Here is a 23337-nt window from a genome sequence, read left to right as displayed (position 1 = left end):
AAAGAAATTGCAATCAGCACAAGATCATTTACTTTTGGGTGTTTCTTTTAGTCTTTTTTTTTTTTTTTACTTTGTTGGAAAGATGTACATTACAATGAATTTGGAAAATGTCAATGGTACAACGTGTTCCAAAGAATAACAAAGTCACAGTTAGAGTTTTGTAAAATATAGTACAAGAGGGTAAATAAATAATGAATAAAAGAATACCTTCATTAGACATTTTAAATAAATCCTAAAATAAATATTCACTTTTGTATTAATATTAATAAAGTCAGTGCTTTCTTATTGTCCAGAAAGTTCCATTCTAAGCAGACAACTTAAAATCTGGGGATTTATTCAGTGAATGTCTGTCATGCATAAAATACACATGCATGTGCATATATATAGCTGTTACATATGCTTTTAACAGCTTAATTATGGTCTGGATTACAACATTTTAATTATTTATCTTTATTCTGTAAGGGTTTTTTTGTTTGATTGTTTTTGTTTTATTTGTTAATTGCACTGTATTTTTATCACATAAGCCTTTTTGAACTAAGTTGTTGATGAAATTTAGAGCACTAGTAAACATAACTTCGCAGAATATGTCGAGTATCACATTAGGAAGCCACACCTTTTCCCGGTTTTAGATCTCGCGAGTTTTTACTACATAATGTCATAAATCGACGATACTTGGCAAGTAAATGAAAAGGTCAAACTTGTATGCGGAATGTCAGAAAAAAACACCATGGCTTCGGGAGGAGAAGGAGACACTGAAGGTACAGGTTATTCGAAAATACAACTTGTAACAAACATTCTTAGCGGTGTGATATATTTCCGATAACCTTATTATGTTTAGCGGTTTATGTAGCCTACGGGAGTTGCGGGCAACTTTTGAAATGAGTATGATACTAAAATTAAAACCTCTTAACCCTCACAATACAATGGAAAAACCGCACGCGGGTGTTCCGCTTCACGCTAAGGGGGTCTAAACAAATCAAGACACATTTATGAAATTAATTAATAATTTAATTTTCAACTTAATTATGAGTTTGATTCAGCCATATCGTCATTTTGATGTTGTAACTCTTGTCTGATTCTTGTCTTTTAGGATCTTTTAAAGATGCCATAGTGAAACAGCTGATTGTGTTGTTAAAGGAGTAAGTACCACGACAGACCTTTGCATGATTACATAAAAAAGAAATAGATATGCAGAATCGAAGTGCTAGTGTTTCAAATTACGTCTTACCAAAAAATATTACAGTTATTAAATCATTTCTCTGTCGGTTGTGTTCCCTTAAGTTTGATGTTATCATTTTTCATTTAGTGCCATTTACAGTCAGATGGTACCTTCTCTCTCGTCAGATCAGTTTAGACTTTCAGTTTCCAATTCCAGAAATGTCTGTCATTGCGAGGCAGACAGATTGGCACCTTCGGCTGATGAAGGAGACTACTAGGAGGACATTTTTTTCCCTCATTAAGCTGGGACTTTTCTTTACACTGTACTGTAGGTGTTGCTGTGGGTCCATAGCCTCAGTAAATGAAAATTATTAGATACATTTTTTCTGTTTTGTTTGACATCAAGAAATGGTATAAAAAGTCTAATTAGCTTTTTTTCTTTAAACCGCTCTTTGTATCAGTACTTTTGAAAATGAATAGTGTAACAAGTTTAGGGGAGCAAAACTTGTTACACAAATGTATGAAGATCCAAGCAAAGAAAAACTGCATTGGAATTTGTAATGAGGAAGGCAGTGGGCTTGATGCTGTTAACATTTTTTTTAAAATGTGATTATTGAACAGATTCTAATAAACCATAAGCCCAGATCAACAATATTGTTATCCTGGTGCTATAAATATATGAAATGATTGTACACAGCTACTTTAATTATTTAGAACAGCTTCACAAACAAGCTGCTTTCTCTGCAATAAGTCTCATTCTGTTTGCCTGTTCTACACTCATCTCATCCTCTTCTTAGTTTCATCTGGAAGCGGATCGAAAGACGTTCACTGGGTGATGCTGAAAGGATTCGGAAAGTACTGAATGCACAACAGCCATGTACCCCACAGATGCAAAAAATCTCTGAGGGTCTCCAGGCTATTGGAGATCAAGTGGATGGAGAAGTACAACGGTGAGCTTGCCTTTCTGGTAGGGTGGTAGCTCTAATTTAAGCTCAAAAGTGGATTTTGAAAACCATAAGTTGTAGAATGACTTGTCTTTTTCTTAACCAAATATGGATTTTTCCTCCCATAGCGCAGTGGGAGATCAAACAATACGTCCCTCAATGGACAACTACATAAAAGTTGTCATCGGGATCTTTTCAGATGGTGAAATCAACTGGGGCAGGGTGGTTATAGTGTTTTCCTTTACCTGCCTATACGTTTTGAAAGTAAGTGAAGCACTTGTTCTTTTTAGGGAATTATTGCAGTCTTACACATTAGTGTTAAAAGTATTTATATTTGGTCAACTTTGAGTTTTTTAATTTTTGAAGTATTTGATCATTCTTATTTTAGAAACCAAGTTTAACTTGTGTTCTAATAGGTAACAAGTTTATTCAATTAAAATGAAATAAATAAATTCAATTAAACACTTTCCACACATCCGTACTAGGCATATGAAGACAAAGTTTATGACGTGATAAAAAACATAATCAACTGGACCATAGATTATTTCCAGAATAAGGTTGTCAATTGGATAAGAAATCAAGGTGGCTGGGTAAGAAACTCACTAACAAATCATGTTTGAGAGCATTGCTAACTGGTTGTTAATAAAAAGAAAGTTAGTAATATTCATATGTATATTTTCAGGAGGGGATTTATTCCTACATCGGCGCTCCCACATGGCAAACGGTGGCAATTTTTCTGGCTGGTGTTCTCACCACCATTTTCATCATCCACAATGCAAGACGTGCGTGAGGCGCAAACAGAAGAACTATTCAACAGTTGGCAACACCTTATTTGACGGGTCGTGAATAAGACTGTCATGACACCGTCATAAACATGACATAACGCCTGTCATGAACATGAGTAAGTCTTCATGAATATTTATGACTTGTCATAAAGTATAATTTGGTAAATCATGACACTTCTGATACAAAGTTGACTTTATTCAACTTTGTCTTCATTATAACAACTTGACGTTAACTAAGAAATCATGATCTGACATAAATTTGTTATAAAATAATTACTGATTAAACTCTAGCTTTAATAACATAAAGCTACATAATTTTTAAAAGTTTAATCAGAAATACTTTTACAACAAATTTATGTCAGATCTCGATTTCTTGGTTAATGTCAAGTTGTCATGACAAAGACATTTTGATTGATGTCAACTTTGTACTAAAAGTGTCATGATTTACTGAATGACGCGTTATGATGGTCCTAAATATTTATGAAGACTTACTTATGTTCATCACAAGTGTTATGTCATGTTTATGACGGTGTCGAGACAGTCTTATTCACAACCCATCAAATAAAGTGTTGCCCAACAGTTGAATGAGAAGATAATGGGCGTCTGCAAGTCAAGTCAAACAAGAGGAACTTGTATGCAGGGAAGGATTCCTTATCGCCCATTCGATTGTGAGTTGGACTAGAAGTGTTCCTGTTTACATGCACAAAATCAGAGGGATGGAGAGGATTTTAGAGTTAAAGGGCGATGAAAGTGAACTTAATAATTTTTAGTTGAAAAAGCAGAGTTTCAGTAGATGGCATAACATGTTGAAAATGTATTTACATTTAATTGGACTTTTGGTACTTACTAAATTTTTCTAGTAGCTAGAATATTTTTGTTTCAGAAACTATCCCTACCCAACATATTGTCAGTTCATATTTTATGGAACAGGCAGTGCTATCCACTTCAAAGTTTGTGGACACTTTATTTGAAATGTGTTGTCAATTACACCTTGTGAGTCTGTGAGTTAAGCATTTGGCTCATTATATAAATATATTACTCTTGAAAGATGTTATCTTCTAACACCCTTATTTATTTGTCCATTTTAATAGGTTGTATGAAGGACAGTTTCTGACAACACATCTACAATACTAAAATTTAGTTAGGACCATGTGAAGCACTGTTTGTTGAAATAAAAAATGTCTGAAAACCAATTTGTAGAACCTAGATTAATGTTCGAATGTGCCATATTATACATCATGCGCTCAGCTAAAGTGCTCTCAGTATGAACTTTGATGAGCTGTATTTCAAAATTTAAAACATATTTTTAAAGCATCTGCTTTAATTAAATGACCTGCAATCATCACCTTGAGTTTTCATGCATTGTTGTGTACATGTATTCATTAGATTTTTGGGATATTGGGGTTTGTTCATCTTGTATTTTTGAGTGTCATGGACTGATATTTAATGTGGCCATTGAAAGAAGTTGTGTTAAACTTCTGGTATATGTTCAACTTTATTTTTGACAAGTTCTGAGCACTTTATATTTGACTAATACAACTGTTGTAATGTTATATAGCCAGTGCCTTCTGTTTTTTTATAAGAACAGTTATTTTCCAAGGTTTCAACAATTTCTGTTTGTAAGGCTAAAAAATGCCTCAAATTCACATCATAAGTTGAAATGCAAGAAATAAATGCCTCCTTTTTAAATACTCCTTTTGTCATGTGCATCCATCACTTTGATTCTGTAATTCCTAAACCTTTTTAAGGTTGCTTTAACTTTTTGCATTGATTCAACATTAATTCCAGATTATTCAAGTGCTCATTTGATTATTTCAAATACTCAATTTTAAGGGGAAAAAGATTCTATAAATTGGGCAAAAGAATGTGAAAGCTTCTTTTAAAGACTCAAACTGTTTTTATTATTATTACATGTATACATTGAACTGAATCTATCACTGAACTTCTTATCTTTTTCAAGATTTCAAATCTTAATCAAGTGTTTCAGCTAAGGTTTACTCTTGACTCCAATGTGCTGTTTTTGTAAAATGGAAGCCAGCATTTTGTGGTAAATTTCACCTTTTCTATATGGAAAAATCACCTGATTTTACATTGGGCTTAAATTGAAGGAAGTGTAGTTTTCTTAATTTTGCTGGATTGTAAGGAAAATGTTTTAATAATACCTTTAGCTTCTCAAGTTACTCCAGACTTTCATACAACCTAAGAAGAAAAGAAGTTTGCTTCAGGTGCGACAGACTGGAAAGAGCGATCTTATCAAGTTTTTAGGCACGGACGGGAAGAAATGAAAACACAATTAACCATCTCAAGTTACTGTTTTGACACCAGCCTTCTGGAATTATTTTAACTATAAGATAACATCTGCTTTTAAAAGTGGCCTCACAATGTTGAGAATGCTGTCAAATAAAGGAAAATAAATGTGGGCAACCTTCTACAAGAAAATAAAGCATAATACTTTAACAAATAAAAAAAACAGGACAATTATCAAATACAATTAAAATATCTCATATCCTTATTCATTTAAATGTATTTACGCATTGAATGATTTGGTAAAAATGACGAAATGGCTTAAAAATAACCTTTCACCTCAATTAAAAAAAAAGACTTTATTAAATATTCCTTTCATGATTATATTCAACACATGTCTTCAGATCGACTCAGTTTTCTTTCGATAGAGCTGAATTATGACACTATGAATTGGTCAAATAAGCATTCAGCTCAGTACAAATTCAGTTCAATTTCTAATAAGATCCAATCAGACTGTCACATTTAGATAATCTTCTATACAGTACACTTTAAACTCATAATGCTACATGTTCCCCTAAGTATGACCTCTGACTAATCTCAATAATTCATGGCATATTGAAGTAAAACAGAAAACCTTTCTCACCATGCATAACATCAATTTTGAACCTCTTAGCAATCCTTGGCTGCAACTGAATGATATAAATATAAAAAAAATTTAAAAAAGAGAGAGAAGACAATAACCACAAAATAAATCATACCAGTACAGTTTATGTCTGGTTAATCTGGTTTTCTATGGTTGGCAGCATGTTGGTACCAAACAAAGAAATTAAATGTTGAGTCAAATTGTGGTTCAACAGCAAGGGTGTGGACACTGCAACTGTTGTTGTTGTTGTAGATTATATTTCATATGGTTAAAACTTGTGATAAATACGTTTCAGAATAAAAGTTGTACTTGTTTGGCCATAAACATTGTTAGTTGTGATACAGATGAGTCATTTCGCACGAAAACATTGTGTTTGTGTTTGTAGCAGCTATTGTTTAGATGATCGCGACAGAGTGACTAACCTCATAAACCTTCAGCTCTGTGCAACATGTTCACATCAGCATCAAGGAGAAGCGGAGGAGAAAAAAAGAAAAAAAATGGAAAGAAAGATGTGGTCACATGACTGTGCGGAAGTCAGAGCCGGGGAGGCAGACGAGCAAAATGGCAGAAGGAGGTGGAGGTGATCAAGGTATTGGCTGGCATCTACAATGTTTTTTTATTTATGTACGCTGTGACAGTGTTTCTAAATGTTTTGTAGGTGTAGAAGACCTTCCAGATTAGCAGTTTACTTAGGATTTTTTTGTTCCAAGTTTATCGGACTGTCGCAAAAAAACAAAACAAAAAAAACAAAAAAATACCGTTGCCTGAACTGATATTAGCTTAGCAAAATCGCTACGTCTTAGCACTGATGCTGTAGGGCTTTATGTGTTTTTTAGAGACTAACGTCAAAACATTGGTACATGGATATTCCTTTGTATTCCTCTATTCACGCCTAAAACCCAGTAATATTCAACAGGAAGCTAGAATATTTTGAATTTAAAAAGAAAATGTTGAAATTGTTTAGCTAAGCCTGACTCCTGGGGTTTAACGTGATGCTATGGTGCTCTGGAAGTCTCATCTGAAATATTTATTTAGAAGCATAGATTAAAAAACAATAATTAATAGTAGGAGTAAACAAGCCGTTGAGAGGGCTGACGCGGGTGGTTTATTTGGGATTGATATAATGAGTTTCGCTTTGGCGCTGGTGTATCAACATTTGAATGATGTGACTCATCCTGATCTTTGTTTCTCAGGAAATTCATCTGATCATATTGTGGAAGTTGGAGCTGTGTTGTTGAAGGAGTAAGTTTACGTTGCTTCTGACTTTTCGTTTTCTCCTATGACACTGGAAGTAGATGTGATTATTACGAATTGTATTTTTTTTTCTTCAGTTTAATCATTTGTCCTGTTGCAAATTATGGTGGCTTGTATTACTGTCTTCAAGTTGATAATACCATTAATCCGGGTCCTGGATGGCTCAGTTGGTAGAGCAGGTCCACCATGTAGAGATGCTACGGTCCTCAACTCAACCATACTGACTTGATGGTATTCAGTGTTTCTTATCATGAAGCAACTCAAATATTTATTTTTCGGTCCGTTTGCTTGACAAATCTGGGTGATATTAACTTCTCGGGGTTTGTTTTTTTTTTACTATGAACATTGGTCACCCAAAATAATGAGGCTTTTTGTCTGAAACTCTTTCTACTTTAGTCAAATACAGCAGAAGAATATACACAGAAGTATTAAAGATTATTTTATTAGGAGACGCTAAGCTATTTTCTATGTCTCTCCAGACATACCTGATACATTTCCACAGCATACTTCAACACGGGTCTCACAACTGGTGTTACTGAGTGTCTTAAGGACAAAAATGTTTTTAAGACGGCATCATATATGGACTGTATGAAAAAAATCAAATAGGATCCAAAAATTGTAGAGCTCTAAATTTGTTTTTCGTTATGCGATATTTCAAACATTTCATGACATGTATTCAATCTTTAAAGCATTGGCTCCCACCAACACTAATTAAGGGGTGGAGTCAACATTTACATTTACAAAAAAAAAAAAAAAAAAAATTCTACTAAACTATATTCCGAAAAAAAAATATTTGCATTACAACTAACTTCAAAACGAAAACAACCTGGGCCCAAACAAAATCCAAAACCATCTTTCTGCCCTCTGAAACAGTGAGGTTGATTGAAAACACCAGGTCCTTGTCAGCACTGCTCATGGGCGTGCTTCCATGGCAACAAATCAATCAATCAATCAAATTGTATTTGTATAGCACATTTCAGCAAGGCATTTCAAAGTGCTTTACATCATAAGCACAAGAACACAAAGTCATGCAACACATAATAGACAATACATTGTTACATATTACATTTCAAAAACAATTCTAAACAGGTGTGTTTTTAATTGCGATTTAAAAGAAGTCAGGGTTTCTGCTGTTTTACAGTTTTCTGGAAGTTTGTTCCAAATTTTTGGTGCATAGATGCTGAAAGCTGCTTCTCCTCTCAGGTTCTGGTTCTGGTTCTGGAGATGCAGAGCAGACCAGAACCGGAAGACCTGAGAGGTCTGGAAGGTTGATACAACAACAGCAGATCTTTGATGTATTGTGGTGCTACACCGTTCAGTGATTTGTACACTAACAACAGTATTTTAAAATCTATTCTTTGAGCTACAGGGAGCCAGTGGAAGGACTTTAAAACTGCTGTAATGTCTCTATCTTCCTGGTTTTAGTGAGAACGCGAGCAGCAGCGTTCTGGATCAGCTGCAGCTCTTTGATTGATTTGTTGGTCAGGCCTGTGAAGACGCTGTTACAATAATCAATGCGACTAAAGATAAACGCGTGAATGAGTTTCTCTAGATCTGACTGAGACATTAGTCCTCTAATCCTGGAGATGTTCTTCAGGTGATAGAAGCGCAACACATGACCAGGTGACCTCAAAGAGAAGAGGAAAATTATTCAAACAAAATATTAAATAAAGCAAGTTGCTTCCTCCAAACAAAAGTAATACATTTACGAGATAAATTGGAATATAGGAAGTACAAAAACCATCACCTGTTAGGGAGGGGATAAATCCCTCACATGGACATTCGTTTTACTGGCAGAACAGACGCAAACATTTCAATTCACGCCTGAGTTATGTGTAGAACACTGCTTAAAACACACCCTAAGGTTCATGAAACTGGTAACAGCTTCTCAAGAAAAAAAACAAACAATAACATGAATGCTGGGTACAGAGTGTTCAGACAGGTGAATCTAATTAGTCTCTTAGCATAATTAATAAATAACAATAACAAAAATTTTAAACATTAGTCTAATTACAGTTTCATCGTACTTTAATAAAACTGCTGTAATTATATTCATAAGTGTGATTAATTTGCACTGAGTTCTGATGTATACTTTTATATTATTCTCTAATAGGAAGTCAATATGTGGCAAGTTCTTTTTATTCTTCAAAATAGTGTAAAATGTGCCACCAGACATTGGGTGCTAGCAGACGCCCAATATGATTGACCTTTTAATGCTGGATTTTATTTAGGACTGAAGTCGGTGTAAATTAACAAACACTTGTAGATTCTTGACACTGTACTCTTTCAGTTTTAGACCAACTTTTTAGCTTCTTTTGACATCTGGACCTGAAGCATTGTTTTTCAAGGTCTATAGTGGTTTATTTGGGTGGGAGATCATTTTAAAGTCATTCTACCTGTCTTGTACATAGCCTGTTGCCTTAGAGCCACTGCTGATCAAACTGCTTTTTATTTTATTTTAGTGGCTTTATAATATATTATTGTGTTATAAATTCTGTCAACGGGTCTGGGACTGCAGATCAAACATTTTTCTGTTTTGCCCGAGTAGCTTCATTTACGAGCGGATTCAGCGGCACGTAGGCGGTGATGCTGTAGTGACCAGAGAGCAGCTTGGCGCACAGGAGCTGTGTGAAAACCACAAGAAGCTCGCTCTGTGCCTTCAGCAGATTGGAGATGAGCTGGATGGAAACATGGAGCTGCAAAAGTAGATTAACGCTCTAAATTCAAAACTTGTAAATGTTTATTCTGTCTGTAGGTCCCGTCACTCATAAATCAACTCAGAAAATAATGTTTTCTCTAGGATGATAGACGACTCCGCCCTGAGCCCATCAAAAGACGTCTTCATGAAAGTTGCCTATCAGATCTTTTCTGATGGTAGATTCAACTGGGGCCGAGTGGTTGCGCTCTTTTACTTCGCTTGTCGACTCGTCATAAAAGTATGTGAAACTCCTCTATTGTTCCTCTGCACATTATGGGATTATTACTGAATGATACAATTATTTTTTTCTTTTCCTCCATCCATTTTCTAGGCTCTTGTAACCAAAATTCCTGATATCATCAGAACAATAATTAACTGGACAATAGACTACCTCCGGGATCATGTGATCAACTGGATAAGAGAGCAAGGTGGCTGGGTAAGGAATCATTAAGTACTTCTTCTGATCATGATTACGAACAATACTGTGTAAAACTCACCAAGAATCCTAAGAGTAAAAGTAGCTTCTCGTGATGTCATTTTAGGAAAAGGTGTAGAATTTGTGCAATTCTAAGATTGTTCTTAGTGTTTTACCTACATGCAATAAAAGTTTGCAGGCCCTAAGGGAGCTCCTAACTTGACAAAATATTGATAGTGTGTTACAGTGACCAAAATATAGTGTAAATAATTTTTGTGGTTTAAACTGTTTTTTTTTTTTTTAGGAGGGAATTCGTTCCTACTTCGGCACGCCCACTTGGCAGACGTTGGGCGTTTTCCTGGCTGGTGTTCTTACCACTGTTTTAGTCATGCGCAAGATGTGAAAGCCACTCTAGGAGCAGGGAGGAGAAAGATGGGAAGATCTACAACTGAAGGAACAGAAGCAGAAACAAGATGATCAAAGGGCCAACGGAAACAAGTCACGGCAGAGTTAAAAAAAAAAAAAGTTGATCTAGAGGAACTTGTACATGGACAACCACAATTCCTATGTAACTGAGAGCTGGACTGGCAGCGTTGTTGTACCCATGATCGTTAAGATGCTGAGGAGGAGAGATGTGCCTGATGCACAAAATCAGAAAGATAGGGAGGATTCAGACTTGAACAAAGAAGGAACTTTAAATAATTTATTTTTTACTTGGTACAAAGTCACTGCACTCTGTTTATTACCCTAAAACTAAAAGTCAGCTGGATGGAGTGGGTTCTCTGTTATTTTAGTTGTAGTGCTCTTTCTTTCTTAACTTTCTTTTTTTGTCATCATCATCATCATGTCTGTATGCTAGCCAATCCCCATTCATATGTTATTGTGAGTAGTAGTCCCCTGACGGAAATCTTCAAAGAAACTGGCGGCTATGGACATATTAGATGGTCACGTTGAGTCAAGATAATGACATTTTTTAAACAAGTAATGGATTAACTAAAAATTGCAAGTCTGCCACGGAGTTTAAGCATTAGATTCAAACAAGCCCAGTTATTTTTTTCTCCTGGTAAAACCAGAAATTCAAAATGTCTAACTATTTCAGGGACTAACGAAGGGTTGTCTAATCAGTTGGTTGTGTTCAGTTTGTTTACATTTAGAAAATATTCATCTTATTCTTTAAAAGAAACACAATCTTACCGAATTATTACTGAAAATTCTTGGATAAACTTAAATCATTGCTGTTTTGGGTGTGTGGAATACCACTGCAACTGTGACTCCTTTAATACAAAAAAAACAAAAAACAATCTGTTTTATAAAAGAGCCATGTGTCGTGAGTCAGCTGTTGCTTTGACCTATGAAAGAAGTTGTGCTGCATACACAGAAAGCAGTGGGCTGCTTACCTCACTTTTGATACGTTCAGAGTACTGTATTTTTGCGACAGTTATTCAAACTGCTGCAACATCATGCAGCTCAAGGCTTTTTATACATTTTCCTTGTTCATCAGTGCCTTGATGTTTGCTTTTTTACGATGAAATCACTTTGATATAAGTTTTCACCTTTACTATCATTTTTGTATGGGCGGAAATTGTCTCCAGGTCCTCTGAAAACTTTTTTGCAGTGACTTGTTATGTTGTGATAAGGAAAATAAATCTTTTAAACTCTTCCTGTGGCTACTTGTGTATGTTGTTTAGATAAAGAGTTATGAAATAGCTACATCACGTAGAATGTTGACATTTTTAGAGAAGTTTGGTGATATAATGCTGGTGAATATTCTTAATATTTCTACTTGCATGTCCTCAGAAACTGCTTTATTACAATTAGCGGAAAAAGCATTTGCAGCGAAACCTGCAGCACTACAAAGGGTTCAAGGCAGGTCCTATTTTCTGTATGCACATACAAGGAAGCACATACAAGTGCCTTCACTGCTGGTATTTTCATTCATACCAGCAGTGAAGGCATGAATTAATTTGTTGGGGATATGTTCACTACTGGAAACTTCACCTTTTATTGTTAAGATGTCCTTTATAAATTTAGCACAGTCACAAACAATGTCCTAAACTTTCTGAAAAACATTTGTTCATTTTTAAACATGTCGGTATGTTACAATTACTTCTACCTGAAACGTTGATATCAAATATAATCATATTTTGTGATTTAACCAAATATGGCAACCTTTTTTTTCCAGTCAAAAATGGTACTCTACCAGCAGCAATGCACCGCTGATTTAAAAAAAATCAAATAAGATAATATCTCAATAGTGTCTCATTATAATTTTTTTTCATCAGAAAGGCGGAAACGGTCTTCAATCGCGATGCGGTCTGAAGCGAGTTTGAATTTAGCTGCATTCTTCAAATGGTGAAGTGCTGCCATCTGGTGGTACAGATTAAAATTTATTTTGAGCCCAAAATGAAACCTCAGCTAAAAGTATTGCAATGGCTTATGTTCAGCTGAATTTAAATATATTTTTTATTTGCCGCTTTAGGGGAAGCTGGCATTATTTTTGATTAATATTTTATTCACACTTGATTACTCTTATTCAAGATAAGCCAAGTCTGACATTTTTCTTGTCATGTCACCATGGCAAGTGAGTACAAAAACACATGGTCAACATTTTCAATAGGAATTAGAGATGCAAACCAACCTGAGCTTCCATTAAACCTCAGCAGAACTACAGTCTGATCCCCTCCATGCCACGCTACATTGATGAGGTAATTCATGAAAAAAAGGAGTCCAAATATTTAAAAACATTTATTTTTAAGATATTTTTTTTTACCTTATGTAATACTTAAATATTCCAACATAGAATTTTGAATTTTTATTATCGGTAATCCATAATTAGCAAAATAAGAAATGAAGGCTTGGAATATTTCAGTGTGAAATTAATGAGTATCACTTTCTGGAATGACCAACTAAAACATTTAAATTTTTAACCATTTTCTGAGATGTAGCCATACATGTCAAGGTTATAATTGACAATTAAGAAGATAAAACAGCTCTGACAGTACCAATTTTTCAGGAAAACAAACAAACAAAAAAGATATTTAAGAACATGTTTGTCTTTTTACACTAAGTGCACCTAAACTTTCACATGATGTTGAACCTTTTTTTCATTGTAAACAATAATATTGAACTGACGTAATACCCAAAGGGATGGAGCCAGAAGATGGCTTTAAAAATGAAAACAAATGTTGACACATTGCACATAATTAGGCGTTTTTGTTGCCTCCAAGTACATGTAACAAAAAGCAAAATACAAACATCATAAGAGACAATGCTACAAAACAACGCACCAATAAAACCAATTGAAATATGAGACATTTTTGTTAAAACATTTACTATTTTGAAAACATTGATTAAAACCGCAATGAATGGTGAAGATCATATTATTTCAAGACAGAGTGAATCAGCTGCATTTCAGTGGTAGAACAGAGGTGAGGATTCTTGCTTGTCTCCAACACTCCGTCCTTGATCCTCCACCTCCAAGTGGAGCTGAAGTCTGGAGCAGGAACACAGCGGAGTTCCAGACCAGACTCCAGCACCTCCTCGTCGTGACTGATCTGCTGGCCGTTCTGCATCTCCAGGGTGAACACCCGCTCTGAAATCTAGAACAGAAACAAATATTTAGCACTCTCTTTCACTTTTTTGACACACTGAAATGTGTGAGAGCTGCCCAATCTAACCTGATCACTGATGCCAGTGGCGATGTGGCCAACTTTCACCCGACGTTTCTCTCTGATCTGAATTTTTTTCAGGCTGAAGTCTCTGATGCAGACATCCACCCCTGAACCAAAAACAAAATGCCGACATGTTTCCTTTTGTACAATAGGATGACTTGGAGGAAAGAGATGCTTCTGGGTTTTATCTCACCTTCAAAGCAGCAAGGTGGTGTTTGACCAAGCAAATCTAAACTGAAGACCTGACCATCTGGTTGGCTGTTGTAGGAGAAGAAACCAGAGCTGTATTCATCTCCGGGGCTCAGAGACCAGCGACCAGAGTCCTGGAAGGAATAAACGTCATTCAGTTAAATAGATAGTTGAAACCTACAAAATGTAACACTATTCATTTCTAAGTGTCTGGAAAGGCTACATTAAACCTTTTCTGTCAGAAGTTACTATTTATTAAAGTTGAACTGAGAGTAAGTCACATTTTCATGGCTGCTTAGAGGTTTTAAAAGTGCACACAAGACATTACTAACACTATTTTAGTTAGCAGAAAAGGTGTTTATTATTTTATTAACTGATGTTAAATTTGGACAATGTGGATTTCTCTAATTTCAATTACCTTTTTGTCCCATAGTTCCCAGGTGCAATAATGGTCACTATTAATACAAGACAGAAGCTGCTCCTGCATCTCGGCAGAAGGAAGCTGCGACAGACTGCTCAGGTAGAAGTCTGAAAACAAGAGAGCAGAGGAGCAGGAACAGAGATTAGATAATGGAATAAGACACATGACAACAACCATATCACAGGATAAAAATTCACCTCGCTCCAGTTTGCGAAGCTCAAGTTCAGGAACAGTGGTGATCTTGTTTCTCTTGAAGTTTGGCTCAGGGATGAGCATCTGTGGAGCGTTCCATGACTCCCGTTTTGGCTCATTGAGGCTGGTCTCCAAGTCTTTCTCAGGAGCTTTGATTTTTGTTCTTAGGTCCTTAATTATTTTATCTGCAGACTTCTTGTCCTCCTCATCCTCAAACTCACCACTGGTATAAACGGGGCGCAGGTCATCAGGTGGTTTGTTTGGAACATATAGAGGTTCTGTGTAGGGTCCCTGGACTGAACTGGTTAATCCGCCAACTGCAGTGAAAAAAAATATCACATCACTTAGTAAACTCTCCAATTACCTACTTGGAGATTAGATATAAGCTTAAATTATGACACATGTACAACATAGGAGTAATAAACAAATTTAGTTAGGTTTCATTCTCCTAAGTTCCAAACATTGTGGAAAACACTGTTGAAGTGGCTAAGAATGGCATTGTGCAGACTAATCTTTTATTAGATGAAAGCTTTTATTCCAATGTTGGAGATGTTCCTTCTCCAACACCTGAATCATATGGCTCAAGTACTTAAGTTGGGCATTTAAGAGCTATGTCAGTTATGTTTATTTCCAATCAAAGGGATCTCATAAACTATAAGGTTATTGGATTTCTATCAGTAGGATTTTTGACCACAGGAGGAAACTAGTGTCACCTAAATGGCTTAAACACAGCTAGCAGGAAATAAAGTACACTAAATAAATAATTACTTCACCTTCTTTTAGTGCTCTATCGGTTTTTTCTTTGAGCTGAGATGCTGATGATCTCTTGACTGGATCCTTCTGGAGTCCAGCCTTTAAAACTTCAGCCGTGAGAGGGCTGCAGTCAGATGGGATCTCGCTTACCGGTGGAGGCTCATTTGCAATCTGTGTACATTAGAAAAGAAAAATTTCGTTAAACTTTGATATGAATAACCAGATAAATAGCATTATTGTCTGTGTGACTGTGAGCAGCACCTTCAGGTACAGTCTGCAGGTGTAGTATCTTGTCCATGGCTGACACCCGTTCAGCATGTGGAGCAACATGCAGCAGCTGCTCCACACATCTGCTTTAGCTCCACGGTGTTCTCCTTTTACAATTTCAGGTGCCATGTGGGTCTCTGTTCCCTTCAGATCTGATTTAAAGAAGAAAAACGGTAAATACACACATGATTAGTTCAGTTACATATTACAAAGCTGGTTAGCTAAAGCTTCACCATGCTCACCTCTGGAAGTACTGAGGCTCTGGCCCTGGTTGTCGAGTTTCTCTGCATGTCCAAAGTCACACAGGAAAGTGTCTCTCCCATCTTCTGACAGCAACACATTGTCAGCTGTGAGAACCAAGCAGAGACATTAATCTTTGTTTTGGATAAAATAGTCCAAACTTACAGCCTCTGAAGGAAACAGTTGGCAGTGCAAAATCTAAAATCAGCTCTTGAATGTGGAATCAAAATTGCAATAACTGCAATTACTGTTATTTCTTTTAAAGTATCCTGAACACCAGGTGGCGCCTAAGCTTCAAAATAAAACATGTTTTTTTTTTCTGCTGTACTTCGGTTGTTGCACTTCCTCCTTTAGAGTTCTCCTTCTGTTTTTCTGTTTCCTCCTTTTATTCTACCTTCTTTCTATACTTGCACTCGCTACTTGTCTCGCTTTCTATACTTGTACTTTTTTTTTTTACCCAACTTGTCTCGCTGACTGCTTCCTGCTCCTCCGCCCATCCCCCCATGCCTGTTCTGCTTAGTTCTTTTCTTTCTTGTCTGCACATGCGCTGTTACTGAAGTGGCTGTGACTCACACTGTGGGAAATTCCCAGCCCGTCAGCAGCACACAGGTGCCTCAAGATCAAATCTAGACTGTAACTATGACACTCATGTTCCACACAAACAACTAAACAAAGATACAAATTCTTCAGAGGAAAACTAAGTCAAAATGTTTCTTACTTTCTCTATACATTTTCCACTACATACTATAAAGAGAGTGTTCAAATTAAATTGTCAACATACCAATATCAATCATCTGATTTAAAGAGTGCAAGAAGTAAAGATAGTATTTAAGTTCATTAAGAGTTATTAACATTTTAGTTTTAGCATAATTCAGATGAGACTTGTTCAAATACACACCTTTAATATCCAAATGTGCCACTTTCTTCTTTATTAGGTATTCCAGGGCTGCTAAAACCTGAGACTGGTAGTGAAGACTTAAATCCTCTGGCAGTCGGCCACGCTTCATTATCAGCTGACCCAGGGAGCCTGGACAACAGATAAAATCTTGAGTCAAAGCTAGATTATAAAGTTTAAAGTTTTCTAATAAAGATTTGTTGAGTTTGAAAAGCAGGAGCTGAAGGAGCATTGTATAGTTGTATAGTCATTTAATGCAATGCATTAAATGACCATACAACCTGATACAAATTATATTCTAGTTGAGTACAGTTGAACTCCAACTATCTCTACTTTACTCTCAAGAAAATGTCTTTTGTAAAAAGAAAAAAAAAAGCAAAGCTTGTTTACCTGATTTTTCCTCCATTAAAAGGACAACATTTGGTCCCTCTCTGACTACTCCAAAGAGCTCAGTGATACGAGGAGATCGGAGGGTACTCCACGCACCCACCTCCTCACTGCTGAATTTCTTCAGGGCAATCTGTGTTAAAACAATATGGAGATACAGAATGAAATCCTCCATGTCAGTGTTTAAAATCAGACAGTGAGGACAAAAATGTTGGCAAAAAAAGGTAGTTCACCTTTTTGGCTGCAAATCTGTGTCCTGTGTTGACATCCTGAGCACTGTGAACCTCACCGTAGGAACCTTCTTTGATAAAATGTGAGAGGATGTACTCCCTCCCCTCCTTATATTCAAAGTCCACAGGTTGGATTTTCTTTAAAGAAAAGGACACACGTTAATTTTACATGAACAACTTCTGAAAAATGTAAAAGAAAGAACCTAACATACATCACTGTTGAAGATGAGTCCCTCATTGCACTCTGAATCAGCTGTTGAAAGCTCATCTTCATTCTCCCTAGCTTCGCTCTCCACATCTTTGAAAAATGGCCGCGCGTAGCAAGGGTCTGCCTGGCTGACTACGTATCTGAGACCCGCAAGGGCGAGAGAGCAGTCTCCCACACTGCTGAAGGAATCTGAGCTGTTGTCCTGCTCATTTGGCGGGAAGCTGGAGAGGTTAAAGTCTGGGTGCGGCCAGTTCAGAGGAGCACAACTTGAGCCAGTCAGGTAGATCTGTCTGTTGTAGAAAGGATTGCCACACTCTTGCTCCACAAGGCTTTCAACGCTGCTGCAGCGAGATGTACTAAAGCTGCTTAGTCCTCCAGAGAATTCCTCCTACAGAAGATAACCAACACTTGGTCAAATAATCATGTTTACATGCCAAATAATAATGTTTACATGCTTAGAGGTTGAAAATTCAAGGACAAGCAAGTCAATGTTCAGGATTGAGGATATTAAAAGGCTGGAATTATGACTTCCAGAAAATTTGACAATTCATCCTTTCAAATCCCTTCCAGTGTGGAAAATACACCATACAAACAACCAAGAATTAAAATTTTTTACAAGCTTGATAACTATCCTACTGAAAGCAGGAAGTGTAAACCTATTGAACCTATTTAGTAACATAAAACGTGCAAAGTGCTTGCATATATCTACATTATGAAATCTATATTATGCAATTATAATGAATTCTTGCTTTCTTTAAATAAGACCTAATTAAAGGTTACAGTGATCAGTTAACACTGATGGCACAAGAGCGTCTTATTTTGTCTTATACAGTCTACATCCAGTTAATATCAGAAGTGCTATGCTAATAAATAAGTGTCTGGTTAAAAACAGAGAAACATCCCACCTGGATCAGGCCACTCTCTTGTTCAGGGACTCCGGAGAGCGTTCGATGTCTCCGACGCTGCTTCTCCTTCCCCTTCCCCTGCTTTTTTCTCTTTCCTTTGCTTTTTTGCCTTCTTTGACTCTTTCCCTGTGTGGCATGTGGCTTTTGGAACAAGGCTGAAGTTGGGCATGCTACATGGTTGTGTTCTGAGAAAAGGCTGAGCAAATTCGGGATATTTTCATTAATTTCAATACATAAATGCAAGAGGATAACTTTAAGGAGAGCAGTGAAACTTAATGAGATACCTGGTCAAACAATTTGGGAAGGGGACATATCTTTCAGAACAAGAGGGACTAAATTCCTGGGAATCCTGAGTTTCACCTAAAGAAAATGTTGGTGTTAAATAGTGCTGAGTCAGTAGAAACATTATTTCCTAGTAAATAAGCCAAAATATTTACATTCAGCTTGAGCAATGATGGTAGAGGTCTTGATTGGCATTTCCCCCACTTGCTCGGCAGTTCCATGTGTCAGGACTTTTTTCATCTGTGGACTTGGAATCCATCCTGTTTCTTGCATGTAGCTCAGTTTGCTGTCCTTCCCATCATCTTCCTCCTCTTCCGCCTCCTGCTCTTTGCAGGAGCTGGGCGGATATGACCCCTTCAGCTCGGTTTTGGGGGAACCAGAGAATGGAGCGGTTGAATTGAAAAGCCTCTGCCTCACCGCCATTTCATCTGATAGATCTGGAAAGAAAGAGCAATAAGTCAAGTTAGTTTTGGACATAAATAAACTTCTTAAAATGTAAAGATAGATTAATACACTCATTATATTGTCTAGACCTTTTTGATAACCTAAGGTTTATTTTGTGGAGAGAACTCTTCTAAAAACAAATGTAGTTTCCAGTTTGACAAATTTAATGCTTTAATTATTGTAAATTGGACTGGAAATAATTTTTCATACAAAAAGTGACTTCTGATCTCAGGGCCACAAAATTGACTTGCAGTATTTCTATACTTTTACATGCTTTCTGCCACCATAAATATGTAATTCCAATACAAATACCAATGTCTTTAAAATGTTGTAGAACATTTAATTAGGTCAGTTTCATAAAAATTTTATAAAAAGAAAGGAACAATCAAATCAATATATTTTTAATTTGACCATTTAACTGTTTTTAATCAGCTCCTACTATTTAGTTTAAGAACAAAAACAACTTCTTAAATGAGCCAGCAGCTGCAATGAAGCATAAAATCTCATAAAACTGTTGAGACAAAAGAGCAAAGGTGTCTCACGTCAGCAACTGGGCAAACATCTTTTATAGCTCATCTAAAGGTCAACATATTGGACTGTGCAGTCCAAGCTCAAATGTTTAACTTGAAAATCAAGTTGAACTGAAACTCTGCAGTGGGTAGACGATACAGGAAACTAAACCCTGACCTTGTTTTGACAGTTGCAACAGTTTCATTAAAATCAAGCGCTCATTTTCAGTCAAATGAAGCACATTAGGTAAGATACAGCAAAGATAAATTACTAACAAAGACTTAAGCTGAATGTGTAGGAATGTAAAACATACATTTGAACCAAGGATGTTCATCAGAGCCCTGCTGAAAATGAGCTGAGGAGGCACAGTTGCAGCTTGTTGCATCATAGCATTTTCTGATCAAAAGGATTAACACTAAAATCTTGATTCAAACAAACAGAACCACCTACATATTTGATATTTTTAGAATTTCATCAGGACACATGAAACAGCACAAACACATGGCTACAACTAAACTACCCAACATTCCAACAAAACTCTGAAGCCCAACTTCAATTCAGTGACTACATTTTGAGTATTACCTTTGCTGCCACTTCATGCACTGCAAGATCTTTTAGAACAATGCGGTTAAAATGCTACTTCCGTATACCATCGCTGCACCACCACACCCCGATGACACAGAAAGGAAATTGAAAAAAAAAAAAAAGAAGTAATGAACACAACTACAAAAACAACTCCTCTCAGTATCCACGAAGCAGAGTGCTACATACATGTACTAACCTCTCTCTGGTCAGCAAAACTTCAATGGCGTTAACTAACTGCTTTGTTTGCCTTTCTTATCCTTCATGGTTTTCTCAAAGCTCAGCCTTTGCTGCGTCTCCTGCCCAGCACTGTTTGATGCTGGCAGCCAGCCAATAATGGGAGGAGCTGGGTAACATGACTTATGGGAAATGCTCTACAGTTCCTCATATTCCCCCCTCCTTCTCCTCGTTACTCCGATACAGCTCCATCTATCCTCCAATGACAAAGGATTACAGGTCAACATGTTTGATAACAGCTCTGGTGAAGAATGAACTGTGCCATAAGCCAAATGCCAGCTTTCGTCTATTCATAGTGGTCATTATTTAAGATTTTAAAATCACACAGAAAATAAGCATACATTACAATTACAAAGTAAAATACTAAGTTTTAACAAAAAGCAGAGTTAGGACAAACAAGTTGTTTGCTAAGTAAATACAGAGCACTGTATAAATGTCACATCTGCATCTGACTCATTAGTTGGGATGAGTTTCTGACTCATCATTGACATCCTGAAATGTGAAGAGATTTTTGACCTTTCACGTAACCTGAAGTTGCAGCTACTGAATATGCGACTTGTCATGCCTCACCACTAACATTTTGCGTTATGTGTAAACAACAATAAAGTCTCTATTCTGGAAAAAAAAACATGACATTGAGATATTTGACTTTAATTCTATGTATCCTTTTCAGGCAATTTGGAGTGAGGATATGAGCTGTCTGCTTTTATCGATCTGACACAATCTCACTTTCTTTCCTTTTAAGCAGCAAAACAACTTACTCACTTCAAAACCACTACAGCACACAGGAAATTCACAATACCGCTAGGCTCGGCTGCACGCCACGTACCAAAAAAAAATTATTTTGAGTTGCATGATGCACTGATAAGAAACAATCCCGCAATATAGAAAACTTCTAAAGTTTCTTGACATTGCCTTTTCATAAAATTATGATCTGTTTCTGGTATATCTGTAAGGATTTTAGGGATTGCAAAGTGAAAACATAAAGAGTCAAAATGCATGCTATAAGCCACCAACCAGCTAATACTCTGTAAATCACTTCTCTCTTTGTTTTGTCTTTACTGTTTTTCTATTTCACTATGGCTTTTTTTCCCTATTTTATCACAATTGGAAGTCCTTGAAAGTATTTCTGTTTCCTTTTCTTTCGAATGCATTTGTATCTAAAGTAACATAAGTGCTTCTTATGAAGATTTAGCACTGTCAATCAACCTCACGTACATGTTGCTCAATGTGCTTATGGCTGAGAAAAAAAAATACATGACAGGAAAACCATTTATCCACCATTAGTGGTAGCTGTGCTAACTTGCCTGAGCATAACAGAAAGCAAGGGATAGGAGGTGATTGACAGCACTCAGGCCCTCCTCCTGGCTCTGATTGGTTCTTTCCAATTAGCACTAAGAGAAGGCAAAGGATCTCCATTTTTTTATACCATACTGTCATTACAGTGTCAAATATAAAACATTTCATTTTCTCATAAAATGTATTAATTACAGGTACCTGTATCTGCAATCTTCAAGAAATCATCTTGTTCTATTATAACACTTCTAGTCACTTGTAATTACATAGTCTGAAGCTATGTAATTACAAGTTTGTATTTGCAGACTACTTTTTTATTTTAACTTAACAAACTAAAACAATACAGCAATAATCCACAGTTCTATAAATAAGATTGAGTTGTCCTATTTAGAATCACAGTAAAGTTAATGGGTCTCATGAACTCTGGAAGAATGCAGGTTTAAGAATAATTACTTATATTTAAAAATTCTTGGAAATACATAAAAAATTAGAAAACAGCAAAAATAAAATAGAATACCTCAAAAGAAAAAATTTGACGTTAGGAGTTAGGCATATGTCATTATCATTTAAAGAAAAGACGTGCACATATTTAGTTTTACGTGAGCTATGTAGCAAATACAGCATTCGTGAAAAAACAAGACATAAAGAGTTTCAAATATTTCAAAATAACCTTCATGTACTCATATTAATATCAACATTTATAAATTCATCATTTCCTATAGCACTTCTAACGTTTTCCATCTGTATTATTCTCGTCAGAATTGAAAGCTTCAACAAACTGCGCGCAGCTCAGGGAGGAGGACAGCAGCTGTTTAATCAGAAACATCCGCTTGATGGGCGTGAGGCTATCAAACGTTATGGAGCTTACACAGCGATATTTTTCCACATAATAGTATAACTTTAAAAGCTTGAGCAATTAACGAAAATGATACCTTTATTTAGGCAATATCTTATATGCATGCCGTGTACGTATATTGAAAACCATAACTTCCTTCTTGCCGTCTCTCCGCCATTTTACAAAACATCTTTAGCCACTGTAGTTTTAGATATTTGTCGTAAAGTCATATATTAGAAAAGAACATAGTGCCAACATAGGACAACAATAAAAACAAAAGTCGGAGAGATGATAACACGGATAAGTTACTGAACTGTAGAGAAAAAAAGGTTAATTAACTCACCGTTACCAACGTTAAAGGCGTCGGCCTTAAGGAACCCTCCGCATAGAGCTCCCGCTTTGAAAAAAAAGCTTCCTCTTGAATTTTCAAAGTAAAAGTGTCTATATATCCTCATTTGTATTTAATAGCTTTAAATTCATCGTTACCAAACTAATTTCTCTAAAATTAGAGAAATGCATTAGTTAAGTGTTTTTCTTTTTGGCTTGTGGATTGATAATACAGGTACATGTTTTTCTAATTAACTTTTAACCTTTTAATTTGAAAGTAAAGCCTCTTTACCTGTTTTAGGGACCATACATTTTGGCAGTTTCA

At 36.2% G+C, this 23337-nt stretch overlaps 3 protein-coding genes across 7 annotated transcripts; 2 read left to right on the top strand and 1 right to left on the bottom strand.

Moving 5' to 3' along the window:
- Positions 1 to 675: 675 nt before the first annotated feature.
- On the top strand, positions 676 to 4578 carry LOC129352487 (apoptosis regulator BAX-like). 2 transcript variants are annotated; one of them, XM_055021507.1, is made up of 6 exons: positions 676 to 758; positions 1091 to 1139; positions 1956 to 2108; positions 2231 to 2366; positions 2588 to 2692; positions 2785 to 4578. In XM_055021507.1, the coding sequence occupies exons 1-6, from the start codon at positions 710 to 712 to the stop codon at positions 2890 to 2892; spliced, it is 600 nt and encodes a 199-aa protein (XP_054877482.1). In that variant the 5' UTR covers positions 676 to 709; the 3' UTR covers positions 2893 to 4578. The 2 variants fall into 2 exon arrangements, with proteins under 2 accessions (XP_054877482.1, XP_054877483.1); XM_055021508.1 differs by lacking the exon at positions 2588 to 2692.
- A 1751-nt stretch (positions 4579 to 6329) lies between these two features.
- LOC129352556 (apoptosis regulator BAX-like) lies at positions 6330 to 11801 on the top strand. Of its 2 annotated transcripts, XM_055021603.1 has the most exons (6): positions 6330 to 6363; positions 6968 to 7016; positions 9577 to 9732; positions 9829 to 9964; positions 10058 to 10162; positions 10446 to 11801. In XM_055021603.1, the coding sequence occupies exons 1-6, from the start codon at positions 6336 to 6338 to the stop codon at positions 10542 to 10544; spliced, it is 573 nt and encodes a 190-aa protein (XP_054877578.1). In that variant the 5' UTR covers positions 6330 to 6335; the 3' UTR covers positions 10545 to 11801. The 2 variants fall into 2 exon arrangements, with proteins under 2 accessions (XP_054877578.1, XP_054877579.1); XM_055021604.1 differs by lacking the exons at positions 6330 to 6363; positions 6968 to 7016 and having other exon boundaries at positions 9650 to 9732; positions 9810 to 9964.
- A 1072-nt stretch (positions 11802 to 12873) lies between these two features.
- map3k14a (mitogen-activated protein kinase kinase kinase 14a) lies at positions 12874 to 23089 on the bottom strand. Of its 3 annotated transcripts, XM_055021601.1 has the most exons (17): positions 20517 to 20671; positions 20318 to 20390; positions 18937 to 19218; positions 18784 to 18859; positions 18500 to 18695; positions 17599 to 17982; positions 17390 to 17524; positions 17160 to 17289; positions 16773 to 16901; positions 15877 to 15981; positions 15629 to 15786; positions 15388 to 15538; positions 14620 to 14931; positions 14420 to 14529; positions 14006 to 14135; positions 13819 to 13919; positions 12874 to 13740 (listed from the first exon to the last, which is right to left on the bottom strand). In XM_055021601.1, the coding sequence occupies exons 3-17, from the start codon at positions 19202 to 19204 to the stop codon at positions 13522 to 13524; spliced, it is 2604 nt and encodes an 867-aa protein (XP_054877576.1). In that variant the 5' UTR covers positions 19205 to 19218; positions 20318 to 20390; positions 20517 to 20671; the 3' UTR covers positions 12874 to 13521. The 3 variants fall into 3 exon arrangements, with proteins under 3 accessions (XP_054877576.1, XP_054877575.1, XP_054877574.1); XM_055021600.1 differs by lacking the exons at positions 20318 to 20390; positions 20517 to 20671 and adding an exon at positions 23029 to 23089; XM_055021599.1 differs by lacking the exon at positions 20318 to 20390.
- Between the last annotated feature and the right edge of the window lie 248 nt (positions 23090 to 23337).

Source organism: Poeciliopsis prolifica, unplaced genomic scaffold (assembly GCF_027474105.1).
Source record: "Poeciliopsis prolifica strain line A6 unplaced genomic scaffold, Auburn_PproV2 SCAFFOLD077, whole genome shotgun sequence".
Lineage (NCBI taxonomy): Eukaryota > Metazoa > Chordata > Actinopteri > Cyprinodontiformes > Poeciliidae > Poeciliopsis > Poeciliopsis prolifica.
The sequence above is the reverse complement of the archived record's forward strand: the minus strand, read 5'-3'. Positions and strand labels throughout refer to the sequence as shown.

Excerpts from the sequence above, each read along its gene's own strand:
- LOC129352487 (XM_055021507.1), top strand. The coding sequence starts at position 710 with ATGTCAGAAAAAAACACCATGGCTTCGGGAGGAGAAGGAGACACTGAA. Across the intron at positions 759-1,090 it reads AGGAGAAGGAGACACTGAAG|GATCTTTTAAAGATGCCATA; the intron begins GTACAGGTTATT and ends CTTGTCTTTTAG. Across the intron at positions 1,140-1,955 it reads CTGATTGTGTTGTTAAAGGA|TTTCATCTGGAAGCGGATCG; the intron begins GTAAGTACCACG and ends TCCTCTTCTTAG.
- LOC129352556 (XM_055021603.1), top strand. The coding sequence starts at position 6,336 with ATGGCAGAAGGAGGTGGAGGTGATCAAG. Across the intron at positions 6,364-6,967 it reads AGGAGGTGGAGGTGATCAAG|GAAATTCATCTGATCATATT; the intron begins GTATTGGCTGGC and ends TTTGTTTCTCAG. Across the intron at positions 9,965-10,057 it reads CTTGTCGACTCGTCATAAAA|GCTCTTGTAACCAAAATTCC; the intron begins GTATGTGAAACT and ends TCCATTTTCTAG.
- map3k14a (XM_055021600.1), bottom strand. The coding sequence starts at position 19,204 with ATGGCGGTGAGGCAGAGGCTTTTCAATTCAACCGCTCCATTCTCTGGT. Across the intron at positions 18,860-18,936 it reads CATCATTGCTCAAGCTGAAT|GTGAAACTCAGGATTCCCAG; the intron begins GTAAATATTTTG and ends CATTTTCTTTAG. Across the intron at positions 16,902-17,159 it reads TTTAATGGAGGAAAAATCAG|GCTCCCTGGGTCAGCTGATA; the intron begins GTAAACAAGCTT and ends TCTGTTGTCCAG.